General features: G+C 49.8%; 10 protein-coding genes across 10 annotated transcripts; 4 read left to right on the top strand and 6 right to left on the bottom strand.

Annotated features, from left to right (window-relative positions):
- Window positions 1-231: 231 nt before the first annotated feature.
- VTN77DRAFT_4911 (uncharacterized protein) lies at window positions 232-3,989 on the bottom strand (the record flags this gene model as incomplete). Its single annotated transcript, XM_069421023.1, has 3 exons — window positions 232-339; window positions 408-3,460; window positions 3,626-3,989. 3 exons carry the CDS (start codon window positions 3,987-3,989, stop codon window positions 232-234), a joined length of 3,525 nt encoding a protein of 1,174 aa, XP_069277286.1.
- Window positions 3,990-4,960: 971 nt separating this feature from the next.
- VTN77DRAFT_4910 (uncharacterized protein) lies at window positions 4,961-6,634 on the bottom strand (the record flags this gene model as incomplete). Its single annotated transcript, XM_069421022.1, has 1 exon — window positions 4,961-6,634. The coding sequence occupies one exon, from the start codon at window positions 6,632-6,634 to the stop codon at window positions 4,961-4,963; it is 1,674 nt and encodes a 557-aa protein (XP_069277285.1).
- A 2,218-nt stretch (window positions 6,635-8,852) lies between these two features.
- Window positions 8,853-9,605, top strand: VTN77DRAFT_4909 (uncharacterized protein; the record flags this gene model as incomplete). The annotated part of the gene is made up of 1 exon (XM_069421020.1): window positions 8,853-9,605. One exon carries the CDS (start codon window positions 8,853-8,855, stop codon window positions 9,603-9,605), a length of 753 nt encoding a protein of 250 aa, XP_069277284.1.
- A 2,213-nt stretch (window positions 9,606-11,818) lies between these two features.
- On the bottom strand, window positions 11,819-12,984 carry VTN77DRAFT_4908 (uncharacterized protein; the record flags this gene model as incomplete). The annotated part of the gene is made up of 2 exons (XM_069421019.1): window positions 11,819-12,772; window positions 12,847-12,984. 2 exons carry the CDS (start codon window positions 12,982-12,984, stop codon window positions 11,819-11,821), a joined length of 1,092 nt encoding a protein of 363 aa, XP_069277283.1.
- A 950-nt stretch (window positions 12,985-13,934) lies between these two features.
- Window positions 13,935-15,726, top strand: VTN77DRAFT_4907 (uncharacterized protein; the record flags this gene model as incomplete). Its single annotated transcript, XM_069421018.1, has 3 exons — window positions 13,935-14,162; window positions 14,256-14,603; window positions 14,656-15,726. The coding sequence occupies 3 exons, from the start codon at window positions 13,935-13,937 to the stop codon at window positions 15,724-15,726; spliced, it is 1,647 nt and encodes a 548-aa protein (XP_069277282.1).
- Window positions 15,727-15,932: 206 nt separating this feature from the next.
- Window positions 15,933-18,744, bottom strand: VTN77DRAFT_4906 (uncharacterized protein; the record flags this gene model as incomplete). The annotated part of the gene is made up of 2 exons (XM_069421017.1): window positions 15,933-18,389; window positions 18,448-18,744. 2 exons carry the CDS (start codon window positions 18,742-18,744, stop codon window positions 15,933-15,935), a joined length of 2,754 nt encoding a protein of 917 aa, XP_069277281.1.
- A 199-nt stretch (window positions 18,745-18,943) lies between these two features.
- VTN77DRAFT_4905 (uncharacterized protein) lies at window positions 18,944-20,169 on the top strand (the record flags this gene model as incomplete). The annotated part of the gene is made up of 5 exons (XM_069421016.1): window positions 18,944-18,995; window positions 19,048-19,170; window positions 19,227-19,287; window positions 19,343-19,479; window positions 19,541-20,169. 5 exons carry the CDS (start codon window positions 18,944-18,946, stop codon window positions 20,167-20,169), a joined length of 1,002 nt encoding a protein of 333 aa, XP_069277280.1.
- Window positions 20,170-20,321: 152 nt separating this feature from the next.
- VTN77DRAFT_4904 (uncharacterized protein) lies at window positions 20,322-22,787 on the bottom strand (the record flags this gene model as incomplete). The annotated part of the gene is made up of 8 exons (XM_069421015.1): window positions 20,322-21,300; window positions 21,355-21,476; window positions 21,524-21,797; window positions 21,846-21,985; window positions 22,041-22,275; window positions 22,332-22,405; window positions 22,462-22,665; window positions 22,731-22,787. 8 exons carry the CDS (start codon window positions 22,785-22,787, stop codon window positions 20,322-20,324), a joined length of 2,085 nt encoding a protein of 694 aa, XP_069277279.1.
- Window positions 22,788-23,006: 219 nt separating this feature from the next.
- Window positions 23,007-25,598, top strand: VTN77DRAFT_4903 (uncharacterized protein; the record flags this gene model as incomplete). Its single annotated transcript, XM_069421014.1, has 1 exon — window positions 23,007-25,598. The coding sequence occupies one exon, from the start codon at window positions 23,007-23,009 to the stop codon at window positions 25,596-25,598; it is 2,592 nt and encodes an 863-aa protein (XP_069277278.1).
- Window positions 25,599-26,102: 504 nt separating this feature from the next.
- Window positions 26,103-27,036, bottom strand: VTN77DRAFT_4902 (uncharacterized protein; the record flags this gene model as incomplete). Its single annotated transcript, XM_069421013.1, has 3 exons — window positions 26,103-26,486; window positions 26,561-26,871; window positions 26,937-27,036. The coding sequence occupies 3 exons, from the start codon at window positions 27,034-27,036 to the stop codon at window positions 26,103-26,105; spliced, it is 795 nt and encodes a 264-aa protein (XP_069277277.1).
- Between the last annotated feature and the right edge of the window lie 738 nt (window positions 27,037-27,774).

Here is a 27,774-nt window from a genome sequence, read left to right as displayed (position 1 = left end):
GAAACAAAGGACATCTTATCCGACTCCTTCATACCCTCCACATTGACCATAGTAACGTTTATAAGTGACAAGCAGACCATCAACAGAGTCGACTCTACAGAAAAACTGCAAAGGATAACTTTTTATTGAAATAAAACCCAAACCTGAAAGGGTATGTTTTCCAGCCATTAACTAGAAGAACAGGTTAGAGGGAGAGATAAGAGCAAGGGGAAAAAAGTTGCATGCAACGTTTTACATCATCTTGCCGCCGGCGAAATCAGACCAGCTGCGGACCTCGGGCGGGATACCCTCTGGTCGGGGCAGCTTCTCGTTCATGCACTGCGCAAAGAGAAGAGCAGTCTGCAAACAAATTATCGATTAGTTGAATGCCATCATCGACAGGGGCAATGACAAGATAAACCACATACCTTTGGCTCCATGAAGAGCGGGACGCCAAAATCAACTGCGTTTCGCCTCATGACATAGTCCTCGTCCAGGAGAGTCTTACCCCTCTGCTTAGCAAGGTTAAAGACACCCCGAATGTCATATTTCTGGAAGATCTCGCGCAGTGCCCTCTTGTCCTCCTTGGGGAACTCAATGACGTCGACGCTCACGCCCTTAGCACCGCTTTCCAACTGGGCCTTCACGGCAGGGCTAGCCGCATAGAACTTATAACCCAAGGGCTGGAGATACTCGACGATCTTGGATAGCGTAGCGGTGTAATCACCGCCCAACAAGATTCCCTCGCCAGGCTCAGGGACTCGGAAGTTCATCGTGGATTGAAGTGAAGCCCAGTAAGCCTCAATTAGATCCTTTCCAAAGCAAGCAATTTCACCGGTACTAGCCATCTCAACGCCAAGGAAGGGGTCAGCCCCAGCAAGACGAGTCCAGCTAAATTGAGGCACCTTAGTTGCGACGTAATCACGTTTCGTAGCCATGAGATCGACCGGTTCAGGAACGTCGCGTCCAACAAGGGCTTTGGTGGCAACATCAATGAAGTTGGTGCCCAAGACCTTGCTAACAAATGGGAACGATCGAGAGGCGCGAAGGTTGCACTCAATCACTTTCAGAAGTGGTTCACCACCCTCGGGATTGTCGGCCTTGATGATCTGCATGTTGAAAGGACCGGTGATGTTCCATGCCTTGGCGACTTTCTCGGCAATTTCCTTGACACGAGCCATGACCGACTCCTCGAGGGAAGTTGGTGGAAGAACGAGGGTGGCATCACCGGAGTGAACACCAGCATTCTCAACATGTTCGCTGATAGCGTGCAAGAGGAGCTTTCCGCCAGAGGCCACGGCGTCGACATCGATTTCCTGGGCCCCTTCAATGAATTTAGTGATGACGACCGGGTGATCGGGAGACACAGAGCTTGCATTGACGAGCTTTTCTTTCAGCTCATCCGGACTGTAAATCACACTCATGGCGGCACCGGACAGAACGTAACTAGGACGAACGAGGACAGGATATCCCACAGCTTCAGCGAAACGCTCTGCGTCGGCAACCGAGGTGAGTTCCTTCCACGCAGGCTGGTCAACACCGATGCTGTCCAGGATCTGCGAGAATTTGTGACGATCTTCGGCCTTGTCAATATCCACAGGATCAGTACCGAGAACATGAGCACCGCCCTTCTCCTGGAGGCGCAGGGCGATGTTCTGCGGCAGCTGACCACCGACAGAGACGACGACGCCGCTAGCGTTCTCGAGTTCGTAGATATCCATGACACGCTCGTAGCTGAGTTCTTCGAAATACAGTTTGTCGGCAGTGTCGAAATCGGTCGAGTACGTCTCCGGGTTGTAGTTGATCATGACTGTCTTCTTGCCCATGTTTCTCAGGGACAGCGTCGCGTTGACGGCACACCAGTCGAATTCCACGGAGCTGCCAATTCGGTACACTCCACTGCCAAGGATGATGATTCCATGGTCGTCAAAGGTCACATCGTGAGAGGTGGCATTGTAAGTCGTGTAGAGGTAGTTCGTGTCCGCAGGGAACTCGGCAGCGAGAGTGTCGATTTTCTTGACCCAGGGTCTGATACCGAAGCTCGTCCTGCGTGCGCGAACATCATCCTCCGTGGCTCCAACACACAAGGCGATTTGCTTATCAGAGAAACCCAATTTCTTGGCCTTCAACATCATCTCCTTGTTGACGCCGAAGAGGCTGCCGATCTCCTTCAGCTCGTGGTGACAGTCCACGATGTTCTGGAGCTTGTACAGGAACCATTTGTCGATTTTAGTCAGCTCGTGAACCTTGTCAACGGAGTAGTTTTCGTGGAGCATTGCCTGCCCGACCGCCAGCCATCGTCTGTCGGTGGGGTTCTTGAGCGCCTCATCCAGGTTCTCGAAGTGATCGCCCTGGAAACCGACGAACCTGGGGTCAACCTGACGAATCGCTTTCTGGAACGATTCCTCGAACGTGCGACCGATAGCCATGACCTCTCCCACTGACTTCATCGAGCTTCCAATATCACGCTTGACATGCTGGAACTTGCTCAAATCCCACCGAGGGATTTTAGTCACGATGTAGTCCAGACTGGGTTCGAAGTTCGCCGTGGTGGTCTTCGTGACTGCATTGGGAAGTTCAGGAAGAGTGTGTCCGAGACCGATCTTGGCTGCAGTGTAGGCGAGAGGATAACCGGTAGCCTTGGACGCCAGAGCAGATGAGCGCGAGAGACGGGCGTTGACCTCAATCACCCTGTAGTCCAGACCGTCCGGCTGCAAGGCGTACTGAACATTGCATTCTCCGACCACGCCAAGATGACGGACAATCTTGATGGCGGCGGTACGGAGCATGTGGTACTCTTCGTCAGACAAAGTCTGGCTAGGAGCAACGACGATACTGTCTCCCGTGTGGATTCCCAGAGGATCGAAATTCTCCATGTTGCATACGGTGATACAATTGTTGGCAGCGTCACGGACGACCTCGTATTCAACTTCCTTCCATCCTTTGAGAGACTTCTCAACGAGGATTTGGGGGGCAAGACTCAGGGAGCGGGATGCCAGGTTCTTCAGTTCCTCTGGATTCGCCGCGAAGCCAGATCCGAGACCACCCAGAGCGTATGCAGAACGGACAATGATCGGGTATCCGATCTTGTCTGCCGCTTCCAGCGCCTCGTCAACAGTGTTACATGCGACTGACTCCGCAATGGGGATGTTGATCTCGTTCAGAGCCTTAGCAAAGAGATCACGGTCCTCACTCAACTCGAGAGTCCTAATGCTGGTTCCCAGGACCTTCACACCATAGCGGTCGAATATTCCCATTCGGTTCATCTGCACACCAAGGTTCAGAGCGGTCTGACCACCGAAGCTCAGGAAGATACCGTCCGGGCGCTCCCTCTCAATAACATGAGTCACATATTCCGGCGTAACCGGGAGATAGTAGACCTCATCCGCAAGTTTGTGATCAGTTTGAATTGTGGCAATGTTCGGGTTGATCAGGATCGACTTGACGCCAGCTTCTTTGAGAGCCTTGAGCGCTTGAGAGCCTATATGTCGCAGTTGGTTCGTTAGTAAAGTAAAATATACTTTGTTTTCGGCCAAAATGCACTCCTCAATCGGAGTTTCTTCCGTTATAAATTACAGGAATCGGCCTGCTAGCGCAACTGAAAGTCGTCCAAAACAGCATGCGGAGATTCCAAAGGCATACATACCAGAGTAATCAAACTCTCCAGCCTGCCCAATGCTCAAACCACCACTTCCAATGACCAGAACCTTTTTCACATCAACCAGATCAGGCGCACGGCCAAAGGCTCCACTGGCCAGGTAGGACTTGGAGGGAACCGTCTGAGCCTCGGAGGCCAATCGACGGAGACAGCTGGAGAAGAGTCGTAGCTGCTGGGATCGCCATGACGACTGAACCACCTGCTGTTTTAATCGGAGAGACGAGACGGCCGATCGAGAGGAGGTATGCGTAGAAAAGGAGCGCAGGGCTAACGTGGGAGCGCGCGATTCAGCCAAGCAGCGTTGACGCAACAAAGAAGCTGCTTGCTGCCCGCATCGAGCAGAAAGAGCCATTGCGCACAGCGCGGGGCGGAAGAAGGGCACCGAATAAGAGATCCGAGAAGACGAGAGCAGTCAACTGAGCTCAATTGGATGCGTGCAAAATCTCAATTGGAGACACGCGATAAGGTTAATGGGATGAGTGCTTCTCCTCAGGCCCTGTTGCCCTCTTCTCCTGTCTCGCTTCAATGTCGAAGGAAGAATTGAAATCCAGGCGGCGGAGAAGGAGAAGAGGAGGAGGAGAAGAAAAGAAGTATTAGCGGCGTATGAGTCAATGAAATAAAGCACAGGCACGCTGGGGAGGAGAAAAAGAGGATAAGAAAAGTGGGCTCCGATAAGAGCTCCGGTGTGCGGAGCTCAAAATTTCCCAGAACTTTTTTTTCTTTCCATCTTACTGGCGTAGTCAGTGGGCCAGTTCTTTGGAACGGCGTTTGATCCGCATGAGTCAAAAAGGACAAAAAGAAAAGAAATATTCTTCTCTCATTGGATTATTTACCTATGGAGCCATATAATCTCTGTGGTTGCCAGGCTGGGCTATCACTGTTCAATCGCCTAAGTTGTAACTCTGAATATGCCGGCATTCATCTCTCCCCACAATTTCTGCAAGAAAATCAAAAAAGTAGCAGATGGACGGCGATCAAATTCCCCAACAGAAAGTAGCAGACACCGAGAATCTCTCTCTCTCTTTCCTTCTCTCCTTCTTTCCTTTTTCTTTTCTTTTTTCGTTAGTGGGACCTCGCAATGAGGGATAGACTGGAGCACCAAAATGATAAATCAGTGCATCCAATTAACTTAATATCAAGTTGTCTTCGTCTTCAATGAACACCAACTGAATTGAGCTGGAGATCACGATCTCAATATTAAACTAAATAGTGTGTCAGCTTCTCCTGCTGGTCCGTCTTGTGGCCATTTTCCCTACTTAGAATAAAACAATGGCATACTGTAAAATGTCTATCAATGTCATTTTGGTATCAGTGTTAAGCAAATTACATATCTCCAGTAATTCCAACCTTTCCATTAAGGCCTGACCACGGGCCTTTGGGTCGTTTGTCATCCCGGTGCTGTCTCCCCCGGAATCGGCTTGATCGAACCTCCGCGGCCCAGATGTCGCCATCGTTCTGTTCCTCGTCGTTTCCATCTTTCATGACCTCTTTGTAGTCTTGATTCAACAACTCGTAGACTTGTTGGAGGGTCTCAGAAGCGCTTTCCGCCATCTCCCTGCCACGTTCAATCTTCTGTTCAACATAGTCGATTACATTCGACCGGGCCGCCTCAGAAGCAAACGCCCAAGCTTGGGCCTGTTCCACAATTTCCTCTGTCTTGGTCGGTCCTGACCGATCTGGTCGCGACCCAGCGGAAGAGGTAATATGCTGGAATCTGGACTGACGAGCTAGGATGGGGTATTCTGGGAGCAAGTGACTCTCGTGGCTTAAACGATCCAGAGCCTGACGCATGGTAGTCTGTTCTTTGGTCAAAAGGCCAGATAGGTAGGACCTTTGCAAAGCCAGTGATTTCTGGATCTTGGACAGCGGATGGAGAATTTCATTCGCATAGGCGAAAGAATCAATCGAGTCCCAATTAGATGATAGGGCTTTCTGCTTCGTTTTTGACGTAGGCTTGGACGGTGATTCGACCTCCGCACCAACATCTTTCACAGCAGACTGTGAAGTAAGGGAGAGTGCGTCGAGAAGAGATTTGCGCGCTTTCACATAGGCCGCATACTGCTCCTTTATCTCTGCCTTACGCTCCTCAATCAGTTTCGAGGAGTTTTCGATTTCCGTCAATGATAATTCCTGGAATTGCCCATCTTCGTCGCCATTCGAAGCGGCCAGCTTCTCTTCCACCCACTGTACAAGCTCGTCTCTTGTCCGCTGCAGAGCGGCAACCCTCCGAGCTGGAGACGTGTCATTGTTATCCGTCGTGTTGGACGACTGTCGCTGGGCCTTCAATTGCTCGAGCATTTTCAGTTCCCTATCCAGCTTCTGTTTTGCCCGGATGACCGTCCTTTCCAGTTTAGAAATGAGTTCCTGCACATTCTCTGCTGTTTTCTCCGTCTCTGGACCATCTTGTTTCAAGAGCCCGTCAAAGCTGTCTTGCCCAATGTTGTTTCGATCTCCAGTTTGAATAACGTCCGCTTTCTTCGCATCATGCTCGTTCAATTTTCTCAGATAGTGGTCGAAGACCTGCAGTTTCTCATATCGCCTGCGCTCACGAAGAAGTGAGATGTAATCCTGCAATACCGCAGCCGTGGCGTTGTTTTCAAGTCCTTCGGACGCCGCAACGTTCGTTTCGGAGGCCGTCTCATTCATTAGACGTCTAGATGCCACCTCGTTGGCAATATCATCGTATTCTTTCCTTGCAGCTATATTTTCCTGTAATGCCTTTAGGTACTCCTTTCTCACGCCTGTCAACTCGGGCGGAATACGCTTCACGCCGACGGCAGCATCGGTCGGAACGCAAAGAGATACGTGCGAAGAACCACGGCTGTATGATTTGGTGGGATCATCATCGGCGAAGACGATATGCGATCGGAGGTACAGGGTCAGTGCTTGGCGAATACGCAGAACTTCTTGACGGCTCTTGAGGTAAGGCGCCAGAGGCTTCGCGAACGGTGGAATATGAGTAGTGGCGGAGGTCGTGGTGTCAACGTGACGGGACATGTTGCCTTGTGGTTTGTTTCATGATTCCCTCGATCAAGAGGAATAATAAGGCTGCTTGCAGAGGCTGCATTCCTTCAAGTTGGCATATTCACATGTTGTCGTTTTGTCGGGGAACAGTTCACACGCTTACGTAATCCATATCTTATCACGGGGGGAACGGTACCAGATATTGGGATTGACAAGTATTTTCATTTATCGTGGAAGTAAACTAGTGAATCTTTGGCCTGAGGAACCTCGCCACTGAAGAGGTCAATATCGCAATGTTTGTGTTCAATTTCTTGATTATTTCTGTAAGATTATTCTGACAATCCTCATCTAAGGGAATACAAATGTACCACCAGCAAAAAAATATCGAGACAAATGGAAATGCTTATATCAAAAGCATTAGATGAGACCTGGAATACACAACTATCAGTTTGGAGGTTTAATACTTGCTGTGAGCTTTGGCTTAATAAGAAGACTTTACAATTACCTCTTCAAATCCGATGGTTTTTTGCGTTCCGAATCAGTTCAACGATGAGGTCGTCACAGAGATAGGATTCCGGTAATTAAGTGAAAGGCAGCAATCATGTACTTATGTATTCTAATTCTAGCGTCTCCGTGTTGAACTGGTTCCCATGTAGGCAGGGCTGACTTCGAAGTAAGACTGGCAACATCCCATGGATACCTGACCACACCAATTTTCTTATACTACCAAGTCCAAATAAATAAAAACACGCCTTGAAAACCAAATACATAGACAAAACAATCTCTATGAGTGACATTCAAGTGACTTTTTTGTAGCAAAAAAATGCACTGGCCGCGAATCGAACGCGGGGCTTCAGCAATGGCCCTCTAAGTCGATTGGTGGAACTAAAATGTTAATTACACCGTATGTTAGAAGTAAAAATAAAATGCCTTTAACACTATTCTTGTTTTTCGGGATACCCATATACCCCTTTCTACCAAAAAAACTAGTAGCCGAAGCAACTGGCGCATGCTTTTGTTGCTATGGATTGATAATTTGATCCGTACTGTACATGTATGTGAAGCCAAGAACAATATAACCATACTTGATGCAACCGGCCCCCCTCAATAACAATGATGAATCTCCTGGTCCTGCAGTCTGTGGCTGTCCATGGATCGTGATAGCCAATCGTTGCAGATGCTCATGGCAATGGGTGATCCGTGCTGCCAACCTGATTGGCGGCAGGAACACACGGATCTGCAGGCCATCAGCACTTTCTGTCTTTGCCTCCGTAGCAAGTTTCATCAGAAATTTAGAATCCTCTCAGCCCAGATCGGAGGGAGGGACATCCCCGATGCAGTTATTATGTGGCCGTGCAAAAGGTCCCACTCTGAGCCGTGGTTGCGGTATCCAGGAACCATCCCAATCATCCACCGTGTTGGGTGCAAGAAAATACGCAAGTTGTGAAGGGAAGGCACAGGCATCAAAAATCAAAAAAAAAAAAAAAGAGAGAGAGAGAGAGAGAGAGAGAGGAAGGAGAAGGAAAAGGAAAAGAAGAAAAAGGATTCCCTCTCAATGCGTGATGGTCGCCAAGGACAATCAGACTGCCCGCGTTTCCAATCTCTCACAGCTGAATGGATAGCTCATGCACTTGCACCCAACTAATACTCCGTACAGTCTTCGCTTCAACTTAATAATAATAATACCAGCCTGACTTGAGATGGCGCTTTCGGACATCTCACAATGCTAGCTTATTCTCAGCTAGCCTTGTCCAGACGGGCCAAGGCCCTAAGATCGAGCAATTTCCCTAAGGTGCCAATCATTTCACCACCTCCCATGGCTTCGCCCCAGCTGTGAAGTCAGAGCCGGGAGAACTGGTGGGACTTGACGAGATTAGATGAGCAGGATGGCGTTAATGCCGGCGCCCTGATGGCTCATCTGCCGATCAGGGAATTGCCAATAAATAGCTGTCGACGAGCAAACCTTGGTTGGGGTGGATGGGTCGTCTCCTCGCCGAACTGGAACCCTCCATGTCTCCTTCGACGACGAGTCTTCTTACTTAACCACCTGCTCCCATCGGTCCCGCTGGCGGGGGTTTTGGGGCCAACTGTCTCATCGTCACAGCCCGATCAGAACTACCAACAACGCGGAACCCCGAGAATATCGCTGAGGTCTTGCGCAAAGCGTAGCAGCAGCGCAAGAACACGGTGCGACCCTCTTCGTGTAGAGGAACAGCCGATTTCTTCCAATCTGAGGTCTGCGTCAAGCAACATGGCGACACTGTCGGAGCCGCGCATGCAGGGCCTACGCCGTCCGGGAGCTTCACTAAAAGGCCTTCCGACGAGGCCGGATGAAGCTGTCCTGTCAAGAAAGCCAGTAAACACAGCAAATACCGGTAGCGCAGCACCTCTATCTGCTAGCCCTACGTCCAATGGTTACCGCTCGCCAGGCGTGGATGAGAAGAGCCTGCCTGCAAAACCATTGCCTCCTCCTCCCCAATCAAACACTGTCAGCCACCCCGTGCGAGTGTCGTCGCTGAGTCCGCGAGACGAGGAGGGTCGTCAACAGAATCCAGCCAGTCGGCCTCGATCACTACAACCACTCGACCAAAGTCGACCAGTCAGCGAGATACCGCTGGAAGATTTCATCCCAGAACCAGCCCCAGAACCAGAAGAGCAACAACCGCTGCAAGAACCATCCAAGCTTCCAGACGGCATACAAGAGGGTGGTGAGAGCGATGGTATTAGTGATGCGAATGCGCCCTATGTTCCTCCGCTGCCAGAACCTCAGATCGTGCCCCCCTTGACCAAGGTGCACTTCTCCTGCTACCAGTCGCACCGTTCCATGCCGGTATCGAACAATGTCTGGTACCCGGTGGCTTGCATGACTTGCCACAAACTTGACCAGGAAGTCCGCTATCGGTGCACGTTTTGTTGTCTGCGTATCTGCACCAGTTGTTTTCAAGCGCTTCAGAAATGCAAAGACCGCTCGCTGGCTGAGCTTATGTCGACAATCAAGACTTAATGATCCAGATGCGCCACCCCATTTGTTTTTATTTTTCATTCTTATGGACGAGTTGACTTATTTGTTTACTACGTTTCTTATCGGAACGCTACCTATGATGTACGGATATACGGAAAGACAATGTCGACATGCATGGCTTGAGGACTCTGATGGATCAGATACTACTCTGGAGAGGGTCACAACTCCTTTACACCTGGACGATTTTAATGTTTCTGAGTTCCTTCGCTCAGAGAGTGGCCGGCATCTGGAGAGGGTGATCTTTCAGGGAGCTTTCTAGGAAATAGACAGGATCTAAGATCAGGTCTTGTGTTCAACCCACCAGGACGCACGCATATACCGGGGTATCGATTGGAGTACTGCACTCTACCAGATGGTCTCACGTTTGCATGTGGCAGGGTCAGGGCCCGGTCCCCGTGCTCAGTCCAAGCAAGACAAGCGAAGAGCTGGAATCGGCTCGCTATCTCGAAGAGTACATATATCTCTAACATATGGACTGGACATACTTACATATGCTGGCATTATTTTGGTTTCGGATCATCTCTCTTCTTCAGGCTTCTCGCCCTGTCCTGTACATACATACTTACAACTGTACGTGGCAAGATGTGTGTGGGCATGACGTGTTTAGATGATACCCTAAAATGTAGATAGGCAGGCAATAAAGAAGGGGTTTTTTTAACCAGGAAAAGAAGAAAGAGAAGAGAAAAAGGGAAGGAAACAAGATAGGCAGTATTCTGAAACTGAACTAATCCTCTCTTCTGTTCCCAATTGGACAATGGTCGATGGCTAGGTAAACATGCTACTACTGCATCCCTGCATGCAGGTGACTGACGTGTCTCTCAGAAAACTGGAACTCTTGTCATTACCGGCTGTAACAATATTAACAACAATAATAAACTATTTGGCAGGATCAGAATTTTTGCCAAGTCAAGGAAAGAAAAGAAGAAGAGAAGAAGAAGCCTAGGTGTGCCAGAATCAATCCATTGCTCTCACGCCCGTTTGGTGAGTACAGTACAGAGTGAGCTCCTGCTGCTTTGCTGCCCAAAACCCTCTCTCTCTCTCTCTCTCTCTCTGCTCCTGTCTGCTCACCTTAGGCTATGTATGTACATACATACTTTGACTATATGAGGGACATACTAATGTGTCTAACAATTTGCCGAACAGTATCGTCTTCGTCCACGAGCTGGGATTCAGACACGGTTCCATCGATCTTCTGCCCCATGAGCTAGCTCCAAGGACAAAAATTGAGAATCTTGGTGCACCTAATGGTTATAAACCATCCCTCCCTGGCAAACTTCTCCGATGGTGTACTGTACATATATGTATCCAAACCCTAAGTTACACAATCTGGCGAAGCAAATAGTTACCAAGCTGTACGCAAGCAGATCAGTATATATAGTTCATTCAATTTCGAAAAGTCTCCTAATAAAGGAGCTGGAGCTCGTTCTGACCTTCAGTTTTCTTTCTCGTGCAAAACCAGCGATATTGAGGCTGTAAGACATCCAATAGTCTTTTTAATCTTTGTCTGCCAAATCCAATCACCAGAGGCTGTTGATCTTTGATAACTTGCTGGTCTGAAATATATTCTCGGTACCTACCTTACTTTGTATGTATATATACATAGCCATTCATAGTGAATTAAATTGAGCTTCCTTATGAGGTCCTATTCTGACTCAAAGATACATATAGAAGATTAAGAGTGATTAAAAAAGAAAGCGGAGAAAGGATACCAGCTAAAAGTTTTAATAGTAGATATTTTAGCGGCGATCTGACAATATCGCTGTAAAAGCTATATACAGAAGTAGCACTCTATATAGGTACCTACCCAAAGGTCAAGTGGGACAAAGCGATTTGATCAGTGTCGACACCGCTATGCGGCCGCTAAATGATTTCAGACTTATGCCTATTTTCCCACTCCTATGGTACCAAGGCTAAGGCAAATTGTGCTGATTCATATGCTAGTATGGACTGTAAAGACATTTCAAGGAGAGCGACTATTATTAAATAATGATGAATTGGGGTGCATGTATTTGTACATCCTAATACTAATCTACATGTCAATTCCCCTAGCATGTTCTTTCTATATCTACACAGTCAGTAGAAGCCAACAGGCTTGTTTATCATCAAGCATCACGACAACGCCTTACCCTCCCGAACTCCGAACCTCTAGACCATTTATCTAATTAAAAAAAAAACAAAAGGGGTAATGCGTCTAATCAATCATGATCCTCTTCTGTCACCCCAGGACAGCCCTCCATCTCGTCCGTCTCGTAGCGGTATTTGCACCAGAAGCAATACCGGTGCTTCTCGCGCAGGTACATGACCAGCCTCCGAAGCCGCTCCTTCGCGTCCAAGGCATTAAACTCGTCCAATTCTGGATCCTCCTCTTCGAGTTCCTGCTCGACAAACGAGGAGTCGTGCGGGTCGAGCCCGACGGCGTGTTTATCGTCACGATCGAGAGTGTCATCTTCGTAGCCAGGCAACCGTGGATTGGGAACGAATGATGATGGTAATGACGTCTCTAAAGCGCGTCGACGTAATAAATCTCGTTCCCTTTCCTCGCGTTCTCGGACAAGGCCACGATAGAGCACGGGGATTTTTGATGTTGGCTTGATCTTTGGTCTTTTCGCTGGCTTTTCTCCAGCATTGGGATCACGACCCCGGCTTCCTTCCGGTGCGCTGCTCGACTTCGACTCTTCCACATTGTCATTTTCTTCTTCCGCCTCGAGATCCAGTTTCTCGGCGACCTTCTGCGCCGCGTGGACCTGTGCTTCTGTTCTTCGCTCTTCCCGCTCCAGCCTCATTCGTTCTCTGTATTCTCCCTCTTCCGCCTTCGCCTTCTTAGCCACGTCTTCCACTTCTTCCCTAAACTTGCGCTTCTTCTCGTTCTCCAGCCCAATCCCCGCCCGATCTTCCTTGACGACCAGGCGCAACGGCTCCGCACGCGCCTGCGCCCAGTTACTGGCTGCTGCTGATGTATCAGCTTCCGACGCAGAACCGTCAGATCCTTGTTTCCCGAGACGGTCTCCCGGCTTGAACCCAAGCTTGGCCATCATCTTGTAGCCTTTGTTGGACGGGTCGAGGATGCTTGAGGAGAGAGCATTCTCGCGACGGGCAGCTTCCTCGGCAGCGCGTTCGGCTTTCGACGGGACTTTGGCTCTGGCTTCTGCCTGTAGATACAATGTCAGCTGCGTGTGGTATAATTTTTGGTAGAAGCAAAAGGGGACAATGAATGAGAGCCCACCTCTCTCTGCTGTCGGAGCTTGCGCTGCGCAAACGTCTCCTTCCCTTGGGGTTCCACAATCGTCATGGACATGTAGTCTTCTTCTTCGTCCTCGACATTTTGTGCGCCTTTGCCAGCAGCTGCGGGCGTCGAGGGCATATTCTGTGATTTCGATCCTTCAATGGCAAGCGTCTGTACGTACGTAGTTGTATGTATGTATGTACCTCGTACAGGAAACCAACGCGACTGACTGCCAAGCGCGACGCCGAACGGGGTGGCGGATGTCGATCTGCGGGGTAAGCTTAATAGTTTTAACTGTTCACCTGACACTAACAGCAACTACTCACGAGTCCAATATCACTACAATGCATTCATTGATTCATTCATTGATTCATTCTTGTTCTTGGTGGGGTATTGTTCACAAAGTGCAATAGTCTCCGCAACTCGTCTGCTAAGCCGCTCGATTCAAAATTCCCCGCGGTTGAAGCTGCCGGGCAGTTTGTTGATTTGCTGCGCCGTCCACGCTGACCGTTGATTGGAATGTTTCTGTCCGACAGGGGCTCGCTCCTTGCTTGGTTTATTGACTTTTCCCTTTTTACGCGTGATCCCTTTGTTAGGATATCAAGTGCCCTCATCAATCATGTCCGTACGAATCTATTGTCCAGATAATATAATTGACTGCAGTCAGTCAGGAGTACTGGTCATCCGGAAGGTCACCATGTTCACACACGATCTAGTTGCCATGGTTTTTCCTCTTTCGGCCTCTCCTGCCTTGACATAGGAGCGCCATTATTATTGTTATTACTATTACTTCTCTCCTAATCGTCCTGCATTCCCCATGTACCCTTGTCGCCTCAGTGTTTACCCGCTTTCCCCCACATGAGGCAGTCTGATGGTCTCTGCCTCCGTCCAGACTGAGATCGTCGATTGCTCCTGAACTTGCCTCGAACGATGCCTCGTTTCGAGCTTTGCTCATTGATTATCCCATGGGGGTTTCCCCGCACTGTTTGAACTGGCAGCGCCTTAAAAAGACGTGATGTGCTGTTATTCGAATCGCCCCTTGCTCGGTGTTATCTTGTGTCCCATTTGCTGACAACCACGATTTCACGATGTTGCTGCTGCCTCTCAGAACTCTTGCTCTGACCTTCTTCTGTCTCGGTGCGGTTACAGCAGACACAGTGGTGCACCTGGGCTATGCCAGCTACCGGGGAACCGCCCTCCCGAATGGGATCTCCCAGTGGTTGGGTATGCGTTATGCTGCGCCTCCAGTCGGAAACTTGCGGTTCGCAGCTCCTCAAGATCCTCCTGTTATGCCGGGAATCCAGGATGCCACAACGGTACTGTACATACAACTGCATCTCCTGCAGTTACGATGTTTTTTTTTTGTGTTTATCTGCTCCGAAGGGAAAGACAGGACTGACGACAGTTAGCATGGACCTCTGTGTATTTCCACGAGTGAATATCCTATTCCTAGTGGACAATCAGAGGATTGCCTCTTTCTGGATGTCTATGCCCCTACCAATGTGACAAGCTTGACCAAGCTGCCTGTCTTCTTCTGGATCCAAGGAGGCGGATTTAATGCGGATTCCAATGCCAACTACAATGGTACCGGCCTGATCGAGGCCTCCGGTATGAACATAGTAGTCGTAACGTTTAACTATCGCGTTGGTCCCTATGGCTTCCTTGCGGGAAAGGAAGTCCAGGAGGGAGGAAGCTTGAACAATGGGCTCAAGGACCAGATCAAAGCGCTTCAATGGGTCCAGCAGTATATCAGCCAGGTGCTTCCCTTTTGCCTAGACAAGGAAAGCGTTGACTGACCTTTTTCTCCAGTTTGGGGGTGACCCTGGCCATGTCGTGGTGGGAGGTGACAGTGCTGGAGCGGCCTCGATAACCCTCTTACTATCCGCTTACGGCGGCGATGGTCAGCTGGCAAACCTATTCCACGCGACAGCTGCGGAGTCCCAATCGTTTGGGACTATCCTGACAGTCGAGGAAAGCCAATTCGCCTACGACAATCTGACTCTCCGGACCGGTTGTGCAGACAGTGCCGATTCATTGGCTTGCCTGCGCAGCCTCGATGTCGCAACATTGCAGCAGCAGAACTTCAACATCCCGTTTCCCGGAGCTCAGATACCGCCGCTCTTTATGTATAGCCCGACAATCGACGGCGAACTGGTCCCCGACTACACGGACCGCCTTTTCCAGCAGGGTCGCTTCCTGAAAGTACCCGTCATCTTCGGCGACGACACCAACGAAGGCACGATCTGGGTCCCGCAGAGCACCTCCAGCGTCGCAGAGGCCGACACGTTCATCCAGGCGCAATTCCCCTTCATTACGCCTCAACAGCTCGCCCGAATCAACGCCTTGTATATGGAGGGCAATAACTCGCAAACGTCCTATCCGGGCGCGGGACCCTACTGGCAAAGCGCGAGTAACGCTTACGGCGAAATGCGCTACATCTGCCCAGGGATCTTCGTCTCATCCGCTTTCTCGCAATACGGTGAATCCACCAACAGCAACTGGAACTACCACTACGCTGTCGAGGATCCCGCAGCCGAACAATCCGGCTACGGGGTGCAACACACAGTCGAAGTCAACGCCATCTGGGGACCCCAGTACGTCAGCTCACCTGCTCCAGCGTCGTACTTCACGACGAACGCTCCCATCGTGCCGGTCATGCAGGCGTACTGGACCAGCTTCATTCGCAGTTTTAATCCGAATACGTATCGGTATCCTGGGAGTCCGGAATGGATCCCTTGGGGGGGTTCTCCTGGGGAGAATGGCGATGGTTATAATCGCCTTTTCATCCAGACGGGAAATACGACGATGGAGACTGTGCCGCTTGATCAGAGGTATAGGTGTGCTTACTTGGCTTCTATTGGGCTGGATCTTAGGCAGTAGTAATAGTAACTAAGTTGATGAAAGAGTGATTGAATGATTGGGCGAAAAATAGTATCGTGTATTCGTGCAGTACCTAAATGCGAAACAGTGAAACCATGCCAACTTTTGCCTTGATGATGATAATGATAGATACCAGACGACATGTTCTATATACATGATCCAATTCAAAACAAGCCATAAACAAAACCAATTTAAGTACTTCGGATCTACCGCTTTCCTTGTCTCCATCTCTTCTCCCTCTCGTACGCGTTTGCCTCTCTCCCCTCTTCGGACTGGATCTCGGCAATGAGGCGCTTGAACTTCTTCTCGTATTCCGCGTCGCGCTCCTTCTTCTCGCGGAGGGCCTCCCGGGCGATGAAATTCGCGTCCTTGCGAAGCTCCCGCATTGCGCCCTTGCGTTCGCGCTTGTACTCCGCCTTGAGCCGGTTGAGCTCTGCGCGCTCGCGGTTCGGGTCGTAGTGCCGGTCCGGGTTGAAGTCCTCCTCGAACTTGGGGATCGCGGTCTTGATGGCGAGAGGGCGGTGGTTGTGAAGCAGAAGAGGACGGCGAGCCAGCCGTGCTTGAGAACAGAGCCGGTCGACCTTGTCGTGAGTAGACATGATCTGGTCCTCTAACGGGGTAGGGACTCGTTTTGAACAGACTCGGCTCAGATGCCGAAGAACCGTTCGAGCTGGTTCGAATATCTCATAGAACGCGGACTTGATGCTCCATAAATCGGCGGCATAGTCGAGAAGAGAGACAAACGTCCCAACTAGACTAATTTTGAGCTCTTCGGCGGACTTCGGCGAGAGATCTTGCTTGAGAACGTCCCAGAATTCCGGTTTCCGCAATGCAGTTTCTGTCGTACCCTTCAGCCGCAGGGATTTCTCTGGTTGTCGCAACAAGACAGTCCTCAAGTTCTCCTTGATCTCTGATGGCGAAAGTACGCACAGGGCGTTCAGACAATAGTTCATGAATTCCGGCATATATCTTTTGGCGAAACTTTGGTACTGTACACAAAGACTGGCAACGTAGGCCCCGGTAGCTAGGTCAGAGAGATCATTAATAGTACTTTGACCCAAGTATCGAGCCAGACAGAGATTTGCTGGAGTCACAACAGCATGAAAGTGGTCTGACGTCGGGAAAACAGTCAAAACCCCAGTCAAGATGACTAGATCTCCCGGTGATAAATTCAACGGTCGTTCAGCAGCCATGCTACGGAGATGAGCTCTGAATGCTTTGGCTACAACTTCACTGTTGCTTTTTGCCATGGAATGAATATGCCGCAGCAGATTTTCCAATATGGCAAATGGGGCGCGCTCTTTCTGATTCGCGAGGTATGCCACATGCTCGACGAGGATGGCGGAGAATCGGCCTAGCTTCGCCTTATTATCGCTGTGCAGGCGAGGATGATGCAGCGCTCGAATTCTTTGAACGACAAGAGGCAAGTCCTTGATTGCAACATCTTTGATGATCTCAAGGAAGTGTTGATGACTCTCGGGACAAGGGTATGTGAATGCTAAGTCACCATTTGCCGGAGCTGAATTTGTTGTAGTGGCACTTTCAGTCGGATGAGCATTGTCAGTCGGAAGAGTTAGGCCGTTGATCATTTCATCATCTTCATCATCATCATCATCTTCTTCTTCTTCCATCTCCTGCTCTGACTCTTCGTCTTGCTCTGAAAGATCTTCCTCGTCACTCTCAATGAACGAGAGGCTAGATTTTGATTCCATATCCACGAGATCTTCATCAATAATGAAATCGTCCTCGTCCTCGACGCCGAGTTCCGGGTTCGTGTGAATCTGGTTGACAGGCTGAGAGAGGCCAAAGGCCTTGGCATCGTCCGGCACTGACTCCTCCTCTGACTGATCCCCATCGCTCTCTGCCTCTTCGTCGCTCTGGTCCTCGCCGCGCATCCGCCGAAGACGTTCCTCCTCAAGAGCTTTCAATCGCTCCGCCTCCTCTTTCGCCTTTTCCTCCTCTGTCTTTGTACGGTCTGTCGGCTTGGACCGCTTATCAAATGCCATTTGCTTGAGCCGTATATCATATTCTTTATCTTTATCTGCCTTGTCCTTGTCCTTGCCCTGTGAAAGCGCTGCAGGTTCCTCCTTCGGGGGCTCGGGCTGAGGAGGCGGTTTTGTACCACGCATCACTTGAAAAAGGTCGGGAAGGCCCTTGTCAAGCTGGGCCCGCAGCTCAGCATCGTCTTCTCGGGCCTTTTTTCGCTCATATCTGTAGAACTTGGACTTGGCGATGATCTCCTTCATGACCTCAGCCTTTGATTTTTTCCGCTGTGGCTCTTCTTCCTCTTCTCCCTCTTCAGGAGCCAGACCCTCCATATCGTCACTATCATCAGCGGCAGATTCGCGCTTTCGCTTGCGACTCAGCTCGTTATCCGAGAGATCGTCGTCGGATTCGGCGAGATCATCTTCTTGGAAGTCGTCTTTCGCCGCATCGTCGTCGAAGGAAATGGATCGCCCCCCGTGTGTCAGTTGGACCTCCTCTTCCTCGTCCTCCAGATTGAACATAGACTCTTTCCTGAACTTCCTTTGACTCTCCCGGGCAAACCGCTCGGCGGCCCTCTCCTCGGGAGTCATAGTCGGGTCATTTTCACCGAATCGGCGATCCAAGATACCACCAACTTTATTTCGCGAATGCAGCTCCTTGAGAAGCGTTTCACGCCTCTGTCCGACAGCCATCAGAATCTGCAGTTGTATTTAATCTATATATGGTGTTCCTTACCTTCTCTTCTCCCAGTGACTTGGTCACACCCGGTCTCACATAGCCCACAGCTCCAGCCTTTTTGGATGCACCATCCTTACTGGTCACATCGAATTTGACACTTTTCACCGTCGCCTTAACATCAAAGGGATTAAAGCGTTCTCGGATTTCTTGTAGCACCGCATTGCGCTGGATTCGGGCCTGCGCACTGGCACCGGACTTCGCATTTTGGCGTCGTTTCTTCTTGGACTGTGGAGGCCCAATCAGCCCGCTCTCACGAAGAGAGGCCTTGAGCTGTTTAAGCTGCGAAGGCGCCATTGTTGTATCTGGAGGACCTGGTAAACGGTACGGTAGATTTTTTGTGATTTTGGTTCTGAAAAATTAGTGCTCACCGCCTCCGCGATGCAAAATTCTGCCGGTGTCACGCAGCACAAGAGCGTTGGCTTTGCTGCTCCACCCGCACGGTACCTTTGCTAGTAACCTTCTCCGCAGCTCCAACGAACACACCCCGCAGGCAATGGCAAACATGGCGTCGCTGTACAACAGTCCAATACTATGGCTGTGTCTAGGTAGCTGCATTCGTTGGATGTGTCTTCAGGTGAATTGATCTAATCTGTGCAGGAATATCGCTTGGGTATTTTGCGGCGCGTGGGATCATCGCCGACCTTCACCGGGTCCGCGAGTTGACGGAGATCAAGCATGACGATAATGAAGAACGCATGATAAGTCAGGGAACTGAAGATGGTATGGAAATCGTTTGATTCCAAAAAATCTATCATTCAGCTAACACTTTGCCGAAGCGCTCAAGCTCGAGACCCTCCAGAAGCTCTCCGAAAGCAGCAACTTCGACCTACGAGCAGCGTATGATCCATCGAGGAGCATTCGCCATGCATAACCCGTTCTAACCATTCTCTAGAGCTCTTCGTATTGTTGCAGAACGATCAACGAAAGGATCCACGCGGGATTTACTGCTGCGAGATTTGGCAAGCAAGGACAAGGAGCGACGAGACAAAGCTCTGACTGCTATACACTTTCTGGTTTCCAATCGTGCTCGTATGTCTGGCATTGAGAATCCGGCCATCGTATGGAACCGCTGCTAATATCTTCACCGCAGTCTCGCGATCAGCCGTCTCTAGCCGACTAAAAGATCTCCCGACCTACGCTGCCCTTATCGACTGCCTCTGCAATTTCCTCGAAGAACATACCGAAGAAACCGGCACAACTCAGTCCCCCATTCTGCCGAAAACGAGACCGCCCGGTGAAAAGAAAGCGTTGAGCACGCTGAATATCATCCTTGCAGAGAATATACCCGCTGCTCTGGAAGCTGGCATCGTCAGTCGGTGGCTTTGTAATTACCCCTTCCCCTGCCGTCGCGACCCGGAATACCGCCGCCGTGATGTTGTCCGGCTCATGAAGAATTGGTGGACCGACGACTCGATCATGAGTTCGATCATCAACACGCTTATGTCCCACCAGGATGGGATTCGGCAGCTACGGAAGTATGGCCTTATGGGCAGTGTGATGGAGGAAAACGATCATGACGATGACGATGGCGATAGCGACGTGTGGATGGTCGATGGCGACGACACCGCAGGCTCAAGACGCTTCTCGGGACGACGCCCAACAGATGATAGTACTGAGGAACAGGCTCTCCGGAGGCGAAGGAGAGAAGCGATGGTCTTCAGTGAAGGAGGGCGACCTCTGGGAAATGACAACATAATCCAGCCGGCCCCTAGCGAGTGAGCTTAGTGGATAAGATGTGCCGTATATGGTCGCGTCGACTCCGTCAACACTTGGTCTTCAATGTATTATTACAACTGTTTTATTATACACATGATACCCCGTCTGTTGTAACTAGCGTTGATGTGACATTAATTGGAGATAAAATCTTGAATTCAAAGTCCTTTCCAAGCCGATTTGCTCACATGATCGATCTTCTTGCGGCTGCTTTTCACCATCCCCAAAGCTTTCAGTTCGGACAACGCTCGATAAAAGAGCGTCAACGCCGAACGCTCATCGCATGACTCCCCATCTTCACCACCAATGATTGTATAGAAGGCCCTCCACAGGTCGTATATGTTCACCAGAGACCCGGATTCGAGGTACAGCTGATAAAGTATAGCTGTCTCTGGCTGTCGAGTAGAGAGGTTGCTCTCGATTTTGTCGGATGCTGAGATCAAGTAGTCGAACGGACTAGACAACGCCCGCTCAATGGCGAAACGGGCTCTTGGCGCAAATGTATCCTTGAGAGGTTTCCTTAGGTCAAAGAGGAAGATCTCGTTCAGAAACAGGTCCTGCGGGTTAACTAAGTTCTGCGCCAGATATTCCTCAAGAGCTCCATAACACCGCTCAACCAACTTAGTGTACTGAGCGTCTTGCTCTGACAACTGGACCTTGGCTTTGCTCAGATTGACCCGCTGTTCGAAAATGGTTGTTTTTACAGTGGCGTTCTGGGCATCATACTTGCTTCGCAGCGGTCCCGCTGCTGCTTGGGATTTCACGAGGTCGGCCAGCTCCTCTTGATGCTTTTGAAAATCATGCGCATTTACTTCGCAACTCTGCAGGGTGGTCAAGAACCTCGAAAGACCTTCAGAGTCCAGTCTTTTCACCGCGACAAGAATATCTTCGACTGTTGATGAATTCCGCAATTCGCCGGCAACAGCCTGGAGGGAGAGCTCTGTAGCACTGCTCACTCTGGGAAGTTTCAAAACTCGCTGGATAGCCAAGATGGCTTTGACTGTACGGAATAAGCTCCCCATCTGGTACTGACAGGTTTCCAGATTCTTCATCACCTCACGAAAGAGGAATTTATCGTCACTCAGTAAATCGCGCACATACTTGGAATGCCCAGCATCGAGCAAATTCTCGCAAAATCTTCCGGGTATTAGCAAAGAGATAAAGCCTGTCCGAATAGTACCAGTCTCTTACCTGCGGAAAGAAAGCAAATTCCGAATTGCCTGACACAATTCTGTCTGCCGCAAAGTATCGGAGATGTCATCTGAGAGGAAGACACTCAAAGGGTTTGCAAAGAAATGCGACATGTACGCGTACTAGGGATATTAGAAAGATGAATTCAAGTATTCCAAGATTATCATACCTTGACTTCACGAATAAATCCCTCGGGGCTTTGAAAGTAGTCCCTTGCTCTCTCAAAGAGAAAAGAACTCAGGTGCGGGCCGATCCAAAGCCTCACATTCTGGCTTGTCTGCACGGAGTCATAAATTCGATCGACTGAATCCCCGGCGTCATGAATTTCAAAACATCTGCCTTGAAGTAACGCTACTATGGATCGTGGAAGCCTCCCTTCAAATAACTCGATGGAGGTTGAAATGCCAAACAACAACGTAAAAGGTATCCGGTCAAGCCATGAGCTAAGAAGCATATTAGTAATAGCGAAGCAAACAGGCGTTTTATCATACCTAATCAATGAAAGGAGATCATTTAGGACACCTTGATCGAAGGCCTCGCTGTCACGGAAGGCTAGGATCAGTCTCTTGACACCGCGATGTCTAACGTATTCGTGCAATACGTTTAGATCGTATGGAAGAAGTCGAGGTCCCTTAACCTAGGATCAGTCACGATTCCACTTGGCTGACACAGATGAGTATGCATACAGTCCTGTCTGTGAAGAACTTCTGGTAGCCTTCATTTCCTTCTGTATTGGTGACGGCAGTTCTGATGATATTCTTCAGGACCGTCTTCAGGTTGGGCGCATCTCCAGACTCCAGCAAAACTACTTCGCCCTTCCCTTCCTCAATCAGACGGTGATTGAGTCTCTCTAGAAGCCTGGTCAGGGCGGTTACATTGGATCCAATTGTAACCAAAGCCGTGGGAATACGGTCACTGCATCTAGATTTGAGTTCAGGACGCGAGTAATACAGAATACGGAAAGAATCTCCACGTACGTTTCAGGGGATGCCGTGTTGATGAATGATGCTATATCCTCCAAGATCCCCGAGTCAAGTTCCTGGAGGATATCCTTCACTGGCAGTTAGTGGAGTCATCTTCAGAATCGTAACGTGCTTCTATACAAACCTTGCATCTCTCCTCCTGTTCAGACCACAACTGCTGGAAGGTAGTCTGCCTCAGCTTCACGAGCTCTGGGCTCTCCTTTCCATTGAGGAGTGGTAAAAACGTCAATTCGTCGTCAGGAGGCTGTGTACTGTTCTTTGACGTCTTACGTCTCTTGGAAGATCGCTCCTCCTGATCCGCCGTCGGCGGCTGATAGATATACACGCCCTTTCATTCATTCTTGTCAGCATCTGAGAGGGTTGGAAGACAGAGCGGAGACTAATTTCCTGTACCAGGTTATCTATCCCATTCTTTACCGGCTGTGGACGATCATCATCGTTCAGTTCCATCGTGCAATGGCCGACATATACTTCCAAAGTCGTTGGCGGAGGGTGTAAATAGGCTCGTCCACTGCAGTTGGGCGCGTTTAGTGGCGGACTCCGCGGCTGCGGATGCTAAACCGAAAATGGCTCCCTCCCGGAGTATCAAACTATCAACGCTTTTTGCAAGAGCAAGATTCTCGCATTTATTCTTTATTCTCCCGCCCATGACCTGAAACTGTTTCCTTCATGCTCCGTCAGGTTTTCCAGGGAGCTCAGTGGTATCAACATGCGGCCTGCGCGAGCCACCATTTCGGCGCCTCGAAACCGCCATCTTTGCGCCGTCCATTCTCCGTTATAGCATCGCGCTTTGTCGACCATGGCGACCCGAAAGACAAGATCCGCTTTTTCGAGCAGGATACCATTGGAAGTAAACGGAGAATTGAAATTGATCCCAAAGCCGAGGAACATGCGGAACTGGAGGAAATGAGAGGCCATCTTGCGGCGCTGGACCGAGAGTTGGAAATTTTGAGGCAGGGACCGTATAGTCCGAACAGTCCGTTTATGAAACAGCTGCCGGAGAAGGACAGGAAGATTGCGCTTGAGGCTCTTCGAAAATATGAGGCCGAAAAAGGCCAAGACGATGAACAAACCGGACTGGAAGAAGTCTTTGACCAGGAACTGGATGATATGCTTAGAGAGGAGTTTGAGGGTCTAGCCAAGGAGGAGGAGGAGGATTGGGACCCGACAAAGCCTATCGCGGAGCCAGAGCGTCGACCAGAGAAGAGAAAATTGGAAGGGAGTTTGGTATCAACGCACCCTTACGTGGATCGATTCAACGAATGCCTAACGAGAGTCGTCGACAACTCGAATACTTCCACCAGGCAGGAGCTTTGGAAATGGTATCGACGTTGCAAGCAGACAGTTCCATCTTTTCTTCAGTCTATAACACCGGAGTCCGCTCGGATTCTCTGGGACTCTCAGTTTCGGGATGAAGCCCCTCCTTCCACTCGCCTGTCTCATCTACGGACTCTCGTCGATGATATGAGGTCTGTAGGTAGGACGCCATCCACAACTCAGATGCTCATGTACATTGAAGCACTATATGAGGGAGGGGAAACGGGGAAGGCGTTGGATATGTGGGAGGCACAGCAGACAGATCTCAGTCAAGGAAAGGGAGACTTGGATGCCTACTGGAAACTAGGTGTCCACCTCTTTGCCGCCCACGGAGACCCTCAGAGGGCTCAGGATATTGCATTCGCCTTTCTTCTCAACAATAAGTCTCTTCACTCTCGTGTCTTGATTCCAGTAATCATAGCATGGGCCAGAGAACCTGGAAAGGCCGCGGCAAACAAAGCCTGGGCTTCGTATCTCCAGCTCAAAACTCTTCTGGGCTCCGAGATGACGATGAAAGATTACGATTCGATCAGCATCGGCCTTTTAAAAGCTGGCAAAGTCGATCTTGCCGTGGCAGTTTTCAAAGATATGATGATTACAGGGAAGGATCCCTCGAACGACTCTACGGCTCTCTTCAAGAACTCGCTTGGTCTCGCGGGTAATCTCCAAGCTTCCAGCATTACTGAACACGATGTGAACAAGGTATCACTGGCGGCATTGACGATCTTGCCACACGAGTTTCAAAATAAATTCTTCTATGCCAGCTGGATGAAGAAGCTCATTGGAATGGGGGAAATTGACTCAGCCGCAGCAGTGGTGGAGCTGATGTATGAACGCGGGGTAAGACCGGATGCAAAGCATCTCAACGGCCTCATCGCCGCTTGGCTTCGACAGGGAAGCGCCACCGCCAGAGATAGCGCCGAAAGGCTAGCTTGGGGCATGGTTCAGCATCGAATCGACTTGGTCTGGGCGAGGGAATTTTCGAAGGCCCCTTCCGACGCCCCTCCGAAGCCATCCGTTTCCCATGCTGCGGATGGCGCTCGCGTTCCGAAGTTCATGAAGAGGACTCTGCCTCAAGCCAATATTGAGACATTTTCCATTCTCCTCCTCCATTATACCCGCCGAGGTGACGATGACATGGTTAAGTACCTAATCAAGTGCCTGAATGATGCTCGAATCCAGCCAAACTCGTATTTCATGAATCATCTTCTTTACGCCGAGCTGCGGAGGCATGATATACGCGCCTTGTGGCAGAGATATCAAGCTATGAGGGTCTACGTGCAACCTGACCTCGAGACCTTTGCTTGCCTCTGGGACTGTGGCAAGCTTCAGTATGATCCTTCCAGGCCGGCGTTTGATGAGAGCTTTCCATCGGCTCGAGGTCTCTTTTGTGAAATGATGCAGTGGTATTCCAACCTCACGCCTCGCGGCAAAAGGACCGCCCAGGAAGAGTTTTCGAAAGATATGTATGACCAGATCACGCGCTGCTTCTGTCTTTCGAAGGACCTCTCTGGCACACTCGTCGCACTGTACGCGATGAGAGATATGTTCGGATTTTTCCCAGACGATCACACCGCGCGCATGCTGGTATTACAAGTGGCGCGGATGGCTGGCGTTCCTCCGGGTACGCCCAAGCACAGACTGCGCAGATTGTCCACCATGCCAAGGAGCAAAGAGAATATTGAGCAGGTCTACAAGTTACTGGAGCTGCTGAGTGATCGGAAGGCGTCGATGCTGGAAGCTCAAGGCCTGCGTGTCGAGCAACTGGACGAGGAGGAACGGAAACAGTACCAGCTTGAAATCATGGCCGATCTGCTCATATCCGTGATGGAACGCACGGCGTCGAGCCCGGAGCAGGTGAAGGAGCAGATTGCGACTACCATAGTCGACATGGGCGTCAGTGGTATCGATGTAGGCCCATATTCTCCAAGAAATCATACATAATAAGGTTCTTGGGGTCCATCTTGGTTGCCCCTCTCTCTTCTTCCTTCAAATGTAAAATATATAGTATACTGCTACTCATGGACATGACACTTTGCATTCTACTGTACTGTAATTTCTCCGCTGAGGAACCATCGTCATAGAACAACTAGATTTCTAATTGAAATATAGAAAATGACAAAGGCGGGTAACATGATTGTTTCATGAATTATGGGTATATATGTATGTATAGAGAGCAAGGCTTGATGATCCAATTGTGATCCTTTGCTTAGAATTAAAAATCATAGTATATTGATACAAGGCGTACAGTACAACTGCACGGATGACGCATGTGAAGAAGCATTTGATCAAATCAACCGCATCTAATGCCGCCTGTTTTTCCCCCAAGAATAGAAAACACTCATACCATGCCTCAAGTCTTTCGGATAGAAAAGGATCAAATCTAACAGAACCCGTGTGATCAGAAATGGAGCGCAACGCAATACTATTGATAGCACCGGATATTCCTCATTTCTTTCCCTTCTTTTTCTTTTTCGAACTAGGGCTACCGGTCACCGCCGGGCCGCCAGCTTCAACCAAGACCGCATCGTCGTCACTACCGGCCGTTGCCGAAGCTTGCGTTGATCCTTCGTTGCTCAGGTCAGAAGGAGCATCGGAAGGAGCGGGTTCCGGGGGGTTCTTGCCAATGGCTGCCTTCTTGGAGCTCTCTTCCTGCTCCAACTCTTTCATGAATCCTTCTTGGATGTTTGCCTTCTTGCGCTCCCACCATTCTCGCTCTTCTCCCACCTTGGATTGGTATTCTTCAATGCGCTGACGGAAAATGACGTTACTGTCCATCTCCCTAGCAGATTGGAAAATCGTCTGGCCCCAGTTAGGGACATAGGCATTGGCCTAAGGATTGTGCTAATCAGCAACGCTTCCAGCTGGCAGAAAGCTTGGAGAGAGAGCACATTGCATCAACTAACCTCTTGAACGACATCACGGACTTCAGCCTCCATCTCTTTCTCTGCTCTTAAGAACCGCTGCCACAAGTCATCGCCCACACTACCCCGTTGTAATAGCAACGCCAGTGCCTGCTTCTGATCCCGGATCGCCATTATGCGATTTATATCCTCCGTCGCACGCCGCAAAAGTGCAGCCTTCAGCACCGTCTCCGGAACAGCGGGCGCCTTTTTCTCCTTGCCGGATGACTGAGGCTGATCAAGATGCAGAAGGGAATAATATATGTCCCTCTGGAGGTGAGAGGGGAACCATGGTTCTAGGGACGATGCTTTCGCTATACGTGGCCTTGCGTCAGAACCTCAAAGCTGAACACCCTCCTCCCAGAGATGAAGCACGTACCAGCTTTTCGCTTACGGTATAGGGACGAGAAAGTTGCCAGAGATCCGATGAGGATGCCCAAATAGGCGAATGGCACGGCAAGACTGAGCCAGTCCACCATGTCGAGCTCGGTACGCGTGGATAAAGAGAGGATAGGATGAAACCAGTAGTCCGATCAAAATCAACACGTGAAACTGAAAGCAGCCAGTCGCATCAACAAATGAAGATCTTCAAGAGGAGGTAAAGAAGAAAAGGAAAAGACAAATGAAAATAGAAAAGTGGCCCGTAGGTCACTGCCAAGTATTGTTCAGAGAAAGCACATAGTAGTAAAGATCGGGCTCGTTGTAGGTGCTCGATCTGTGTTGCGGACTTATCTCACTATCGGGAAAGGACAGGTTGGTTTTAAGCAGTGCCATGCTTTCACGTCATTGGGCGCTTGGCAAGCTCAAGTCATGTTGTGATCATCATACAACGCAACCCACAGCACTAAGGATAATTCTTTTTCACTGTCTTCTCTCTGACTTCCAAAAAAAAATCAGCTATTAAAAATGGAAAATAAAAGCAAGAAAGCCAGGCAAGTGACACGGGACTTCTTTGAATCAGCTATTATCCATCCAAATCACTGCCTAAAATATCTCCACTTTCTACAGTACGTCTCATTCATGGGTAATTACAGTACAGAGAATTCATTCAAGAAAAAGAGCAATGAATGAATAACAATAGGATGGTCACTGACTCTCTCACTCAAAAGAAAAGAAAACATGCCAAGGGAGATCTGAGTACATAATAACACAATGATGGTAGCCGCCAGGAGTAAAACAAACAAACATTCAAACAAAACACTCAAGCCATCCGTTCT

This window comes from Rasamsonia byssochlamydoides (assembly GCF_041956645.1).
Source record: "Rasamsonia byssochlamydoides strain NRRL 3658 unplaced genomic scaffold VTN77scaffold_35, whole genome shotgun sequence".
Classification (NCBI taxonomy): Eukaryota; Fungi; Ascomycota; class Eurotiomycetes; order Eurotiales; family Trichocomaceae; genus Rasamsonia; species Rasamsonia byssochlamydoides.
Note: the sequence above shows the minus strand (reverse complement) of the source record. Positions and strands in the feature narration are given on the sequence as shown.